Source organism: Rousettus aegyptiacus, unplaced genomic scaffold (assembly GCF_014176215.1).
Source record: "Rousettus aegyptiacus isolate mRouAeg1 unplaced genomic scaffold, mRouAeg1.p scaffold_m13_p_5, whole genome shotgun sequence".
Lineage (NCBI taxonomy): Eukaryota > Metazoa > Chordata > Mammalia > Chiroptera > Pteropodidae > Rousettus > Rousettus aegyptiacus.
This window is the reverse complement of record NW_023416308.1, coordinates 118,250,801-118,267,078: the sequence shown is the minus strand read 5'-3', so window position 1 is coordinate 118,267,078 and position 16,278 is coordinate 118,250,801. Positions and strand designations below refer to the sequence as shown.

Below are 16,278 nucleotides of genomic sequence, written 5' to 3'. Positions count from 1 at the left end.
TCCCGGGGGGGAGGGAAAAAGCAGCCGCCTAGGTGCTGAGGTCTGCAGGCTGCCACCCAGAGACAAACAAAAGACCTCGGGCTCAGGACATGCCTGTTGCACGGGACAGGGACGGATGAAAACCATCCGAAGCAAGAAAACACACACGTCCTCGCCACGGTTTGCGTATAACCTCCTGCCTGCTGGTCCCCGCTGAGTCACTGATGCTCTCCTGGGAGCGGGCACTTCTCTGAGTTTCCACGAGGGTTTGGGGGCTGCCTGTCAGGTCCAGCCCCGAGGACCAGCTTCGATGTCCCAGGAACCAAGCTAAGCATGGGGCGACGCCCATGATTGGGGTTCTGCGGGGCCCCGGGGAGCTCGTCTGGCGTGCCGGGGACTCTGCAGATGGGCCTGCGTGTGAGCCGTCCCTCGGACTGGACACCACTTACTCCTCGCGGGAGGTGGAGCTGCCGTCGCCCTACTCTGCGGACAAGGGGGCTGAGGTGGAAGGGGACCGGGCAGCCTGCCCAAAGTCACACCCAGCTAATCGGTGACGAGGGGAGAGCAAATGCCCAGGTTCTTCCCATTCGTTTTGCCTAACTGGGAAATCGAATGACCCCGGATCTCTGTGCAGGAGGTGGGACCCGGAGCAGCATCCAGACAGGGGACCTGCCCCCACGCCCCTGCTCTGTGGTGACCGCCTCCAGCGTGCCCGGGAGGAGGCACGGCCCCAGAGCCTCCGTCTAGGTCCCCACAGGACGGTGGCCTCCCACCACCTGACCCCACACACCCTCATCCTGTCCAGCTACCAAGCCCTCTGTCCTCAGGAGGTAGGGACGCCGCGGCAGCCGATCGATGCTTCGGAGCGGGGGGCTGGGCCACGCGGGCCCCCCCCGGCCCTGCTGGGGAGGGAAGACGGCCCCGTGCATGGCGCCAGGCCAGGTCTGCACCCTCCTGACTCGGGGCTGGACACACCAAGCGCTAAGGCCACACGGCAACCCGGGAGCGCGGCTCCACACTCCCCCGGGGCCTCCCCTCACAGGCACACGGGGTGCCTGGGGGTTCTGAGCGTGGAGCTCCACATCTCCATTCTGCAAACCCACGGCCCCGTTCCAACCCTCACAGGTGACCCCAGAGCTGCGGCCAGCCGCCCCGCCTCAAGGGCTGCTGTGAAGGTCAAAGCAGCGGAGGAAAGACCCGCCAGGGAGCAGGAGGCGGCGAAGCCGCCGGGGCCGAGGCGGCCATGCTTTCCCGAGGAGAGGGGTCCAGGTGGCGCAGAAGCCGGGCTGGGCGGCAGACACGGGGAACAGCAGCGTCCCCCCTCCGCAGCCGTCACCCCCAGGCCTCCCGCTGGCCGAGGGTCAGCGCGAGCCGTGCCAGTCTCTGGCCCTGCCTGGGCCAGCCGTGAGGACGGGGCCCGCGCCTGCAGAGCTCACCCTGTTCCCAGGGCCTCGCTCGGTGCCGGCCACACAGGAGCGAGTCAGCACACACCTGCTAGAGGCGTACGTTACGCCCGGGCTACAGGTGGCAACAGGAAGTGGGGAAAGCCGGGCGCCCCCCTCAGCCAACAGGGGGCCGGTCCCACCGGGGCCCACGGCCAGGGGGCAGGTGCAGAGGGAAAGCTGGGAGCTCGGGGCTGCGGGCTGCTCCCCCCCGCCCCAGGACGCGGGGGAGAGGGCAGTGGGCTCCGCCCTCCCCGGGGAACGACAGGCCTGGCACGCGGCCCGGGGAGCAGCTCTCACTCGGAGTCCCTCCCGGGCGCCGCGCCCAGTCAGCAGTGCAGGGCGCCGACCATCCGAGATGCCCTGGATGCCCGCGCTCCCTCCCCTGCCTTCGGGGGAACCTGACCCGCTGGGAAGGGCCAGTGGGCAGGCCACCAGATGCGTGGGGACCGGAGAGGAGGGGGCCCGCCCTGCCAGCAGACCAGGCCTTCGGAGGAAAAGCATCCGGGAAAGGAGAGCAGGGTCCCTCACCGTGTCCTCTGAGAGGGAAGCTAGGGGATGCGCTGGCAACACCCACAAACGAGTGAGGCACCACTCGGCAGCCTCCGGACAAAGCAGCGAGGCGGAAGCCCGCTGGCCCCCAGACCCCTGCACCTGCCCAGCCCCCCTCCCCCCAGCCACGGGGCTCCAGGGCCCACCCCACCAGGCCTCCCACTGCGAGGTAATCACCACAGGGCAGGACACGACCCAGTGCTCTCCCCAGAGAATAACAATTACGATTACCATAATAATCCTAATAGCTAATAATTATTGCGCGCTCATGGTGGGGGGGGCAAGCACTTTATAGCCTCCACCCCACTGCACCCTCGGGCCCGGCTATGATGCTCCCGGACAGACGAGGAAACGGAGGACCAAAGGGGTTAACTCGCTTGCCGGCGGCTGCAGAGCTCTGCGGAGCTGGGAACTCGGAACGTGAGCCGAGCCAAGACAGGTGGTGGGGGGCCCCGGGATTCCAGGCCCGGGGGCCGGGACTCCTCCGGCAGTCCCCTCAGCTGTTCGCGGCAAACCCGGGGGGGCCGGCAGCGAAGGAGGCTGGGGGCTCGGCATGGCGTCCGTCCAGGAGTGCCCAGGACAGCGGCCCCACTCGGAGGCCAGGGCCGGGTGTGGCCACGGCAGGAAGGCACACGCCAGGCCACGTGCGCCACGGTCGGTAACGTCCTCGAGTGTCCGCTGGTGACCACGGTAGCCTTCGGTACTACAGACAGGTGGGGACGGACCCAGACCCACCTGCCCTCTTCATGCCTGCGAACGGCGGGAGAGGGGCACGTTAACCAAACGCCCCGCCGTCCCTCGAGGACTTCGCCGCGCAGGGACTGGGACCAGCTCCTAACCCAGCATTCCCGTCTGCTTCACCGTCCTGCTCTGCCGATGAGCTGGGGGAGCTTGGGAAAACCCTGGGCCTCCCCCTGGCCCATCAACAACACGACGCCCCAAGATCCCAGGATCGGAAGAGACTTCAAATCCAAACTGTGGTAGAATCAGATTAACGATTAAATGCCTGAGAGCCTGGAAAACCGCTTCTCGCGGGCCCAGGTCGGGGGTCTCTCTAAGACGACCTCCTGGGCACGGCCCCAGGGGTGAGGGGCAGCATGTGTGGCACGGTCCTACGTGAGGCCTCATCCCTGGCCCGGTGGGGCACCAGGTACACATTGAGGAAGCTACAGGATGTCCGTCCACGGGCTCAGGAGCTGGGCCACGTGGAAGCCAGTGGGAGAAGCGCTGGCTGGGGGCAGCTCTGACGGGCCTTTCTGGACCCTCCCAGACGGAGAGGAGCAGGGGGCTCGCCCCCCTGAAGCCCAGTGCCCCCTCGTAGACAGACCCGCCGGGATCCTGGAGCAAACCCGCTTCACCTTCCGAATCAGCCGCCCCGCCCAGGGCCACAGCCCAGGGGGCCACGAGCTGCACTGGCTCCGAGAGGCACTTTCAACGCCACAGAGCAGATGGACACTCGCCGGTGACAGGCTAGCGGAGACCCCGTGACGGAATCCAACCAGCTCTGCGGGGCGAGGGCACAGGTCTGGGGCCAACGAGTAGGAACGGTCATTGCTCAACAATCGCACTCTCCCCCGTTCTGGGCAACGCCCCCGTCCACCTCACCGTCCACCTCACCCCTCCCCCGTCCACCTCACCGTCCACCTCACCGTCCATCCACCTCACCGCTCGCTGCTCCAGAGCCTTCCAAACGGTGAACGGATTAATCAAAACTACGCGAACCCTCGGCGGGCCGGCCACCAGCTCTGCTGCACATCGTCCAGGGAACACTGGGCCCACTCCACCTCTGAGCCCCCCCGCCCCGTGGACGCAGGCGGGGGCTGAGCAAAGGGTGACCTGCTTCGGGGCTGCTCTGTTCGCAGACCTCAGGCCGGGTGGCCACCATCTCCGCAGCGAGAGGCAGTGCTGCGGCCAGAGCCAGCACCGAGGTGACCCGGAGCAGGCTCCCCCTGGGCAGGGCCTGCGCGAATGGGTCCCCTGCTCTGGGAGCTAGAGACCCAGCATCCCGGCCCTTGTGAGCTGACATTCCGCTTGGCCCACAGGAGAGGAAAGCTTTGCACAAATGCAGGTGACACCATGAAAGCCCGTGCAAACTCCGCCGTGATACTCTGGGGGAAAGGGGGAGCTGGTCAGGAGCTATTCCCCCCCGCCCCCCAACCTAAGAGCTGCAGCAGAGAGCCAGGCAAGGACCGAGGGCTTCGGCAGCCACAGCAGGGGTGACAAGCATCCTGAAGGAGGGGGCAGTGGCGAAGGAGCCCCACAGCAGCCAGAATGGGGAGCTGGCATTGCCCCCTGGCCCACCATACAGCACGGGCCCCCAGAGTCAGCTGGGTGCTGAGCAAACCCACGCAGAGACCCGGGCAGTGAGACGCGGCTGGACCAAGCACCAGACATTCAAGGGCGTGACCTTGAACGGGTGACGCTCTCTTCGGGCTGAAACTCCTGACAACTCATTCGAAATTTCTCTCCGCTACCTACTCTGCAGTCATAACACCAAAAACATTTGTTAGTATAAAAATTTGTTGTATCACTGTTTCTACTTTTTGCATGACTGAAAACATCTATACAAAGTTTTCTAAAAAATGATAAAATGGCAAGTGAAGGTCACAGGTGCCAGACCCTGTCGTGACAGCACAGAGGGTCCGGGCGGCGGAAGCTGGGCAGGTATTGAATGGACGCGGGACCTCACGGTCGGGTGCGTCGGGGATGCCCCGGGTGTCTCCGTAAAGGCCAGCTGGATTCGTAGCAGGCTCTCAGAGTCCACCCCTCAGAAACATGGGTTCTTCCTGTGGGAGCGGGTCCCACACTTGGCCCCAGAAGCCTTTTGTCGTCTAGCAGGACAGGTGTTCTGCAGTCTGGGGGACACAACCAGGTTGGGTTTCGGGATGAGGACAGGAGCTCCCGACACGGTAGATGTGGGGGCCGGGAGGAGTAGGATGGTAAGATAAGCGGATGAGGCCTCGGGAAGCCTCGAGACAGCCACAGAGCGTCTCCTACATGAGGGCCCTGACTCCAAGGCCCTCTCAGGTTGGGCGGCCCACGGAAGGCTCCGGACTCCAAGGAGATAGGTCTGGCTGGAGAAGCACTCGCTTTGGGGAGCAGAGGAGCAGGGTAAAGCCGGCCCAGGGCGGCACAGTATGCTGGGCAAAACGCTCCAACTTTGGACGCTGAGAAACTGGTGACGTTTTCTGGGAAACTAGTTTTAGAAAACTTAACCTGGCCAGGGTGTAAGATAAATAGTCAAGGGGAAGGTTCTAGAAAGCAAGGAGACCAAGCAGGAGCCGACAGAGTTCTGCATGGTGAGGGCTGGGGCCTGCAGGTGAGGTCCCCAGCCCGGGGGGTCCGCTGGGGGAGGAAATGCGCAACACAGGAAGGAACAGAGTGGGGGTCTGCATCCGGCCCGCAGAGGAAGCACAGGCGTCAGAGTCGGCTCTGTGCTTCCCGCCTGAGCAAGGAGGAATCCGGGGAGGCCAGGACGGAGCCCCCGCGCCCCGACGCCCCCCACTCGGTCTCCTCTGGGAAACCAAGCTCGCACTGGGGAGTGTCTGGAGGCACGGCCTTCCTCCATGCAAGCACGTCCTGCTCCTAAACCACTTTGCAGTGAGGACGGCACTTCTGCCCCCATCGCCAAGCCGCCTGCTCCTTCCAGGAGAGGCTGGAAAGCACCCAGCCACCGGCTGACGTGTTCTGGCCGTGTTCTGGCCGGGCCACGTGCTCCGGCGGCTTTTAACGCCCCGTTGAGCAATTTCCTGAGAGTTTTGCTAGGCAGGTACCGCCTCCCCATCTGGGCTAATGGAGGGGTGCAGCCCGGGGAAGAAATTAAAGTCGCTCACACTTTGTGTTGGAACAAACCGAGGGAGGGGAAGGATAATTTCCGCGGTAATTACATTTGCCTTCAGGTAATGCTGGAACGAGGTGCGTTAGGGACTGCTTCCTGAGCAGGCGCGGGTGGGAGGGAGCACCGGAGCAGGAGCGGCTCAGGCACCCCGGCACGAACGTCCCCTCGGAGGCACTCCGGGTGCCGACAGACACCCAGACAGGGCGGGCCCGCTCCAGCACAGCCGCAGATGAATCACGTCCCCAGCCAGAGACCAGCTTGCTCGTCAGAGGCCACCGCTCAAGTCCAGCGCTTGGACACCTGTTGAATGTCACCACTGACTGTCCCCAGAATTAAGAGATCAAAGGATGGCACCCGAGAGGCCGCCTCTGAAGTTTGTCGCAAAAGAGTAAAAGTACAAAAAGAGTCAACACAATTTTTTTGAAAAGAACAATGGAGGGGGAGATTGCGCAATCAATCTCAAAACACACTATGATGCTACAGAGATTAAAACAGCAGCCTGCCGGTACAGAAAGACAGCCGCCGGTCAGCGGAGGGCAGAAGGTTCCGGAACGAACAGCCACCGTCTGCAGACACTGCGCATGCAAGAGTGGCATTTTAAATGAATGGGGCGAAGACGGGCCATTCTGTCAAGGTGCTGGGACCCACTCCCTGTCCACTTACTGGGGGGCGGGGAGCAGGGAAAGGTCAGATCCCTACCTCATACCAAATACTCCCCAAAAATCAGATAGAAGGAGGTCTGAAGATAAAACACAAAACGGCAACAGACCTGGAAGAAAATAAAAGATGTATTTATAATCTGGGAGTAGAGAAACAAGGCACAGAACCCTGAAGCCATAAAGAGAAAAGACTGAGTTTTGAGCACGACAAACTTTTTAATGTCTTGGTGATAACCCACCAGAAATAAGGATGAAGGACGAACTACAGGCCAGAAGAAAAAATCCACAGGGAAAAAAATATAACAAAGAATTAACGTCCACCCGAAATAAAGAGCTCCTATAAATCAATAAGATGAATAACTTGATAGAAAAATGGGCTAAGGATGAGCCTAGGCAAGACACAGAAAAATAAATACGAATAGCCGATAAGCCAGTAATGAGGAAAAGTCCAAAACGAAATGTGTTATAATTTTTAACCAAATTGATTTTTAAAAAATAGAAGCTGGTAATTGCCAGCATTGGACAGGATTAGGATACAGGAAAACGCACAGTCTCGCGTATACCTGGTAGGGTATAAATGGGGTGTAAATTCTCACCAAAGGGACTTTGAGGAATTCGACTGTATCTTCACAAATGTGCCTGGATACAGGTGAGCAATGCTGTCCACTGCCTTGCAATGACGACAGAGCCTGGAAAAAATCTCTTAAATGCTACTCGACTGGGTAAAACCCAAACCATCAAACAGCACTTGGCTTTTAAAAGGAAAGACGATCTCAAAGTAAAGATAAAGAAAGTGTTTACGATACATCAGCGCGTGAGAAAGAATGACAGTGACTAAATTTATGTAAAGAGTATGAGTATGCATTCAAAATAAAGTGACACAGTAAAACACACAGTCGAGGTCTAGTCATCTCCAAGGAGAAAAAAAAAACAGGCAATAAACGAGGACACGCGTCACCGAGAAAGCTACCACGTGACGTAAATGTTTGCGCCGTTCCTACACACTCGTGGACGTCTTCCACTTAAAAATATACACATCACTGTAAATAAATAAATAAATAAGAATAGTGGGCGACGAGCACACGGAAAGATGCTCGACGTCCTTAGCCACTGAGAGAACGCAGCTCACAACCACGACGGGGGTCTCCTCCGTACCTGCCGGGATGGCGAGACCCGGAACGGAGGGAGTGCGTGCCGGCCGGGACGCGGAGCGACTGCGGCTCTCGGGCATCGCTGGCGGGAACGGGAAACGCGGCAGCTGCTGAGGAAGACAGGTCGCTGGTCCCTCAAAACAGTAAACGCGGAACCGCCCCATGGCCCTGACGCTTCGGCGGTGTGCGCAGGGGCTGGAACAGATCTTCGCACAGCGGCGGCGGTCACGACGGCCGAAGGCGGGAACAACCCACGTGTCCCCCCGGCCCGTGAACGGACGGATGAATGAAATGCGCTCCATCCGCACGGCGGGATGCTGCTCGGACGTCGAAAAGGGGAGGCATTTCCACGGGCGCCTCGGCTGGGACGAGCCTAACGTGTCGCGCTGAGAGAAGGCAGGCAGGCACGAGAGGACAAACAGTGCGGGCGTGCACACGACGAGCCTGCTGGGGCTCGAGACTGGGCAGAGCTGACGTGGGCAGGGGTGCACCCTGGCTGGCATGACCCACAGGGGAAGGGCCAGCAGCCGGGTCTGCTCCCGGCCGGGACTCCGGCCTGGGTCGGGGCTGCCGACCACCCCTCGGGGGCAAACGAGCCCCAGACGCAGAGCCTCAACATTTTCCACCACCTCCGGGCCTCCGACTGGGCAAGGGTGTTAGGATGGGGACCCTCGGCATTTTTCAAAGGAAACTGGGACACCTAGGGCAGGACACCTCCCGCCCTTCCCGCGACTGCCTGTCCAGAGAACAGACTCCGGTCCCTCCTGACACTGGCCCCCTGAACCCGACCAGCGGCCTGCAAGGCGGACGCCAAGGTCCCCACTTTGTGGATGACGGAACAGGCCGAGAGCTAGCAGACTGCTTTCCAGCGCCAAAGCGACTGCAGGGACCAGCCTGGGGCAGCTCTGCTCTCTGTGTGACCGCAGCTGCCTCCGCTTGTCAGCGCTTGGACCCGCGCTGTCCCCAGGACGGCCCCGCGGCGGGCCTGCCGGCCTGTCTCCACCAGAAGCGACACCGCTTTCCGAGCAAATGTGTCGACAGGCCCCCGTCCGAATCAGGCGCTGGACGCAGCCCTCGCTCCCATCGGAGCCGCCCTATTTTGAGAACGGGGTAAGTGACCTCATGAGCCACAAATGTCCCGTTTCTCTCAGGGCTTCTGTAACACTGAACGTGGCACTACGTCCCCCTGCCAGCACCCCCTGCTCCCCGGGGGCCAGCACCAGCCCTCGGCTTGTCCTCCTGGCTCCCCTCACCATCAGTTCTCACATCTCCGAGCCTCGCCGGGGGACCCACGGACTAATCCACCCATGTCCCCCCCCACCCCCGCACCTCCCGTCCAGCCTCAGACAGCTTCCGCTGTCACAGCCCTCCGCCTGTGCCCACTGAGAGGAGTACCCCACCAAGATCGATCCGTCGACAGATCGAGTGGACTAGCGAGTGGGCTGCACCCACGACGACGGAACAGCATTCCACAGTGAAGAAGAACGGGGTGCTGCCGTGTGGGTGGCGCCTCGAAACTGTGACGCTGAATAACTGAGGAAGCCGGGGCGGGGGGCGGGGGGGTGCCATACATCGCATGATTTCATGTAGAAGAAATGTCTACTTTTTTTTTTTTTTTTAATAAAATTCAAAGAGAGAGCAAGCCGGAAATGGAATTTTACATATTTTGATTTCAAGAACCAAATCTCTCCTCAAATGTGATGCTGAGACCATCTGAAAAGGCAGAATATAGGACTCGAGACGACAAAGATCGAAGGAAATACATACAGGCATTTTGTAATCTATTTTTCATTTGTGGCATATGGTACAATTAAAGCGTAAATCTCTTTTTTACATCTCTAATTTTGCCTGATATATGGGCAGTAGATACCATTTGTATAGCTGTCCACTACTCAGTGGGTCTGGAGCTTTATTTTGGGGCGATGGCAATGCTTTGTAACTTGATGGAAATGATGGTTGTACCCCATTGCGAATGTACTAAATGCCACAGAACCGGACACTCTCAAATGGTTTAACTTTATATTATGTGTATTTCACCCCGATTTTTTTAAAACAAAAAACGGTTAATTTAACACCTTGCTCGTAGGACAAAGCTGACTCCGGTCTGCACTTCCTGTCCCCCTCGCCTTCTGGCTCATGTCCAGACTCCGCGGCGTGATCTGGCCTCTTTCAATGGAGACCGCCTGGTCCTTGGCGACGGGGCTCCGGGACTGTGAAGCGGACCCCTGGGCCCACTTCTCTCCTAGCTGGACGGCCAGCCTCCTTCCCTACACGGCACACCTGGCGGCAGAGGCTGGCCCTCGCCCGCTGTTCTGCGCCCAGCACTCCTCACAGGTGCCAGAGTACCGTCAGCCACGAGGACAGCTAAGCCGGTGCCAGGCTCGCGGCACTCGTGAATTCGTGGTAGGATGTATTAGTATGCCCGGTTTACAGAAAACTGAGGCAAAGGGGGAATCGGCTGCCCAAACCATCCCCAACCAGAGCGCCCAGCAAGGCTCAGATGAAACCCCCAGCCACTCAGGCTCTGCCCACGCCGTTAAGCGCCCCAGGACACCCCGCTCGGTGTCGCCGTGATAAACGAGTCAGAGAGTGGACTAGATATCCAAGGTCACACGCAGGCGAAAAACTAAGACTGTGTAACAACAGCTTGTAGGCCTTCCAGACCAGAAAGGTCAAGGACCCCGTGACACAACTGGGACTGTGGCTCTGCCACCATGGGTCCCTCACTGGGGACCAGGATGGGACCCAGGGCTTCGCACGCACCATTTAATGCTCCCAACCACCTGGGGTGGGGGGACCAGGCAAGGACACCGGATGCAGAGAAGCTAAGGAGTCATCCAAAGTCAATCGGCTGCTGAGCATGTGAACCAGGCTGGCCTGACCCGAAACCCCCGCTCAGCCCTGGCAGCCCCCCATCCTGCCCACCGCGGGCAGGCAGAAAGGCAGCCACGCCGAGCCCTCGCCTGACTGCACCCCCAAGACCAGGGCACAAATCCTGCTGAACACCTGAGCAGTGTGGCTGAAATCAGATGGGTTCCAAACAGGACGGGATTGTCACAGCAAACGCCGGATCGTTCGGGTCAACTGGGTTCATTCCAGGACCCGAACAGCAGGGTTCTGGGCACGTGGGCCTGGCTCTGAAAAGCAGAGAGTCCTTTGGGGGGGACTCTCTCAGTGGACTCAAGACGGCATTTACTTAACTCAGTAGCCACACGCTGGGCCCACCCATCAGGCCAGGGGTGAGTGTCTGCAGTAACCATCCTGGGAGGTGGGGGGTGGCGGGGGGGGGGGGGCGGTCCCGGACAGGCTGAGCCTGGAGCAAGGGCTGGGGGGCCAGTGGGGACGGTCCAGGCCATCTTCAGCACTGGGACCACTAGAACAAAGGCACTTCCGTGGGCTTGCAGCTTCAAATTGCAACAGGAAGCAATCGGGAAAAATAATTAGCTACCAACTTACAGGCTGCACTCCGGACGGAGGCAAAAGTCGAACGCAGAAATCGGGGGCGGGCTACCCTATCGAGGACAGTCCCAGTGGCTGTGCAAAGAGGTTCCGCCTCGTCCGCCCATTTTAGGCCCGGGCCGCCGCGGAAGCGGGCGCTCTTGCCGCCGCGTGCTGACAGGCGTCCTGACGTTAAACTCATCAGCACTGGTCGTGCTGCACACACGCAGCTGAACACCACAGATGTGATTCCTCTTAGAGCTCGAACCGACATGACGACAGGCATTCGGCTCCAGCAACGTCACCCCCGCCCCCTGCCCCCGGCCCGGCCACGAAAGGTACAGGAAATCCCAAACTGCAACAAAGTGCATGCAGAGCGACAGAGACAGAGCCGGCTGAGGAACCCCACCTTTAAAACAAACATCTTCCCGAGAAAAAAAAAAAACCTTTGCCTCCGTGATCCAGGCATTTCCGGAAAGAAAAGAAGCAGCGTTGGCCCGAACGACCCAGATACTGTCACTGCTTAGTCGTCACCTTGCTTTGCTAGTATCAGACATGGCCGAGAAATGTAAACATGCCCCTGAGAGGGATAAATTTGGGGTGAAACCACCAGCAGTCTCTGGGCTTTGGCTGGGAGGCAGGGGGGACTTGAGGAAACCACCCCCTCTCTGCCCCCCCAAACCTCAATGGAGGGGCGGCAGCTCTGGGAATGTGACCACAGAGCCAGGCCAGGGCACCTCCCTGCAATGTCCACACTAGAAATACTCAGGGAGACAGCTGTTTGCCTTAAGAGGCCCAGACAGAGAAACTCGAGGTCCCCTGCGCCCCTCCCCCCACCCCACCCCACCCCCACCCCCGGGGAAAAAAAAAAAAACAGGCCACCAGCAGAACAGCAGCCCGAGTGCTTCGGGCTCGCTGGCCGCTGTCTACTTGGCCAGCCACACTCCAGAAAAACAACATTCACGTCGGAGGATAATGATTTAGGTAGCGAGAGACTTGCTTCAAAAACCACATGGCAATCTCCAAATTAAAAGAACATGTGTAGCGATTCACAGGCGCTTAGGTTTCCTAAGCTCTCCCGACCTCAACTCCACCCCTTGGGGCACACCAAAAGTCGGAGAGAAAGGTCCCCAGCCTTCCGTCTCCCCAAGGGGGTGCACAGGGGAGGCACCGGCGGGCTGCCCCACCACGCCGCGCTGCGGGGTCACGGCCCCCGCGGCGGCCCCATGCAGTGGGCCCGTTAGGCGGACACTGGCCGAGCGCTGCGGTCTGGGGCCCCAGTCCCCAGACGGGTCATCCGGGCACCTGGCAGGTGTCAGCCCGTTTGGAAACCGTCTGCAATGCAAACGAAGAGCCAGCGCCGAAGGCCAGGCCGCCCGGCGCCCGGTCTCTGAACTTTCTCTGCAACTTAAATCAGTTCTCGGAGCTCGCAGGCCGGCCGCGCGGCCATCGGAAACAGGCTCGCCCAAGAGCGGCCAACGCAGGGCGGCCAGGCCCGTCCCCCGGCCGAGAGTCCCCGCTCGGTGCCCGCCCAGGGTCCCCGCGCGGCCTCGCCCGCCGGCTTCACGCGGGCGCACTTCCGAGCGCGCCCCGGGGCCCGGGCAGGTGAGGACCCGCCCGCGCCGCACCTGGCGGGGTGGGCGCCGCCCGCGCGCCCGGCTCGCCGCCCGGGGACGTTCTGGACGGGGCCCCGGCGGCCCCGGGAGGGGCCCGGGCGGGCGAGACAAAGGGCCCGCGCGCGGCCCCCGGGCGGCGGGGCGCGGCGGGGACCCGCGGCGCGCGCCCCAACTCGCCCCCAACTTGCAAAGTCTCTCCCCCGCGCCGCGCACTTGGCCGCGGGCCGCCCGAGCGGCCCGGGCGCCCGGGCCATTGTCCGCGCGGCCCGCGCGCACCTACCCGCGGCGGGGGCCAGGCTGCAGCACAGCGCGAGCAGCAGCAGCGGCGGCGGCGGCGGCGGCCGGCGCGGCGCCGCCTCCATGTCGTCCGCGGCCGGCTGGGCCCGCGCCGCGCTCACTCCGGCTCCATGGCGCGGCGCGGCGGCTCCTCGCGCGGCTCCGGCGCCTGCCGCCTCCCCCTCGGGCGCCGCGGGCCAGGACGACGGGGGAGGAGGGAGGAGGCGCGGGAGCGGAAGCCGTGCGGCGTCTCCGCCCCCCGCCGCCGCCGCCGCCGCCCGCGCCCCCCGCGCGCGCCGCGCCCTCCAGCGGGCGCCCCCCGGAGCCGGCCCGCGGCGACGCGGCCGCGGCGCGCGGTCCCCGCGCCCCCCCGCGCGCCCCCCGCCGCCCCCGGGGCCGGCCGCGCGTGCTCCTCGGGGCGCGGGGTCGGGCTCCGCGCGTCCACCCCGCGCGGGGCTCGGGGGGCCGGTCAAGTCGCGGAAGCAGGTGTGTCACCTGTAGGGCCGCAAGGGGAAACTGAGGCACGGGGGACGGGGAGTGAGGAGAAGCGTTCCCGCGGGCACACAGTGAGGCAGTTTGGGGGCTGGACGCCAGGGGCCCCGAGACAGGTCTGTGCACTTTCCCGCGACCGCAGCCACCGCGGCACGGCCGGTCGCGCGGCTCCGCGACACCTGTTCGCGCTGGCGAGGGCGCCCGGGAGGGCAGAGGCCGACCGCGAGTCGGCGCGGGGCGGGGGCCTAAGCAGGTGACGGAGAGAGAGGCAAGAGCAGCACGGGCTGGCATGGGGGTGGGGTCGAGGTTTTATTTTTAAACTGAACGCACGCCGTCTGCATTTGTTACGGCACAGAAACTGAGCGAAGACACGCCCCGTCTTACAAATATGCTTCCAGGCGGGCTGAGCGAGAACGCGCCTGTGGGACGGCAGACCTCACCTGTGACTTCCGACAAGCAGGCACTGAGCTCCCCATCTTCCCTTCTGGGCCCCCTGCGCATCAAACTTCCCTGAACTCTCAGGACACAGGAGGGACGGGGCACAGCACCAGCCGTGTGGAACCCCTGGGCCCCTACTCTGCTGTGTCCTAGAACCAGGTGTGCCCTAGGGCGGATCTAAATATAACCTTCCCGGTGAGCTGTTCAGACTTTATAAAATAGGGAGGGCCGTGCCTGCCTCGCAGGTGCGAGAGAACTAGCGGTAACACACCAACAGCTGGGTGTTGGGGGTGTGGACATTCTTCCCGCGTTTGTGACAACCTTACGGAGCTGGTGGTCAAGCAGAATGTCTCTGTCCTATGGAGTTTATATTCTAGGGAGGGAGACAAGCAAAAACAAGAAGACAGATAAAAAAAATTTAAAAATAAAAAAAAACACACACACAAACCAAACACACTGTTGACGAAGGTCAGGAATGCTGTGAAAAATGAAGAATGTTGGGATTCTGGGGAAATTCTGGCTTAGGGGTGGGATGTGGGACAAAGGCACAGACATGGACAACCCGGACGGCAGCAGAGGCTGGTGCGGATCAGGAGGATCAGACCTGAGTAGCGAGTCAAGATGTATCCCACGAGCGATGGGGAGCCATTGTCGGGGTTCAAGCAGCAACATCCCCGGCTTCTGACACCCTGTGCCGGCTCCCAGAAGCACGTCCTGTTCGCTCTACTTTCAAAATGGTTGCAGACCCCCAGCTCTTCACAAACCTCCAATGTCACCACCCTGGTCGAGAGCTCCTCTCACCCCCTTGGGGCTCCCGCTTCCCTCCTTGACCCCCTTTAGCCTAATCTCACATCAGCCAGAGTGAGGCTGTTCGAACAAGTCAGAGCCCATCACCTCCTCTGGCTCCCGTATTAGTCACAACAGAAACTGAAGGCCTCATGGCAGCGACAGACCCTGATCTGGCTGCATCACTCCCTTTGCCTCTCCGACCTCCTTCTGCGCCCTCCTTCCCCTCCCTCGCCCTGCCCCAAACACACTGACCTCCTCGCTGGTCCCCGGACACACCGGGCACAGCCCTGCCTCAGGGCCTTTGCACCTGCTGGTCTCCGCGGGAACCCTTTTACCCCAGTGATCTACGTAGTTCACTTCCTCGCATCTGCAGCTCCTTAGCCAGGCCTTCCCTGCCGCCCCTTTGAAAAGTGCAAACCACACCCCCTCCAACACCCACCCTCGCCGCCTCCTTCTGCCTGTCTCCGCTTTGCACTGACCACCATCTCACAGTGCTCACTCATCTTTCTTCCCTCCCCTAGAGTAGAAGCTCCACGAGAACTGAGCTTCTCATTTATTTGGTTCCCTGCATGTCCCCTGAACCTAGACCAAGGCCCGGCATATAGTAAGTGCTTAGTGTTTATTGAATGAATGAATGAAGTGAAAAGATCTGATTTGCATTTATAAAAGGAGCACTCTGGCTGCTGAGTGGCAACGAGACTGTCAGGACAGGAGATGGGGGACCAGTCGGCAGGTGGGTACCATGGTAGCACCGGGGAGAGGTGGCACTTGGACTGGCAAAGGGTGTGGAGCTCAGGAACGGTGAGAAGGGGCGGTTTCAGGATGCTTGAGGAAGAGCAGATGGGGATCACCGAGGCTGTGGGGATGGAGGGAAGGGGGCCCAGAGTGGCTCACCATAGGGACTCTGCTAGGTCAAAGTTCAAGTCCCGAGTCTAAATCTGAGAAGGGATACTGAGGAGCCGAAGACCCTCTCCACTCAGTCAAGTGGATGATGACAAGTAAAATGGACCAAGAATATATCAAAAGGCACTGGAATTCTTCATTCTCAAAGAGAAAGACGGCAAGCTTAACTCTCAGAATGGGAGGATTCAATAAATAGAGAAAAAGCCACTTGAGTTAGGCGACGGCGGAGGCTGGCGGCAGCTCCTACGGTGCCCTGGGGTTTCCTGTGCCGACTCTCAGGATGTCAGTTGTGGTGAGACCACCAGAGACCTCCCCCCAAGAGGGACGTGTCTGTGCCCCAGGTCTCCAGGCATCAGAGTGAGATCCCAGGTTGCCTGACTCTGATCCAAACTATGAGAAAGTCATTTGCAAAGAACAGATGAGAACTAATTGCTATCTTATTCTGCAGAATTTCAACATCACAAGGGCGGTAATTTTTAGACTCTTCCCTAACATAAGAAGCAACTGGAGAACGTGCTAAGCTTCCGCTTCCCCGGAAGGCTGCCTGTCACAGCTCATCACGCCACCAAACTGTCCTGAGGCCTCACACTTGAAAGTGTCCACTCTCAGTTCATACCTCAGATGCAAGTTCCATCTCCATGAAGTAACGGGGCCTCGGCACCTGTCGTACCTAATACTTTCTGGGAACAAGGGCTTGATTGGGGT

The 16,278-nt window shown here is 60.8% G+C and overlaps 1 protein-coding gene across 2 annotated transcripts in view; it reads right to left on the bottom strand.

The window, feature by feature from the left end:
- LRP5 (LDL receptor related protein 5) overlaps window positions 1-13,152 on the bottom strand; it is a 92,198-nt gene extending 79,046 nt beyond the window's left edge. The window contains exon 1 of one of the 2 annotated variants that reach the window (XM_036220677.1): window positions 12,956-13,152. In XM_036220677.1, coding sequence (XP_036076570.1) covers window positions 12,956-13,037 — 82 coding nt within the window. In that variant the 5' untranslated portion in view covers window positions 13,038-13,152. Of the gene's footprint in view, window positions 1-11,077; window positions 11,350-12,955 lie in introns of those variants that run through there. The other variant, XM_016131798.2, reaches the window with a different exon arrangement.
- Window positions 13,153-16,278: the final 3,126 nt, after the last annotated feature.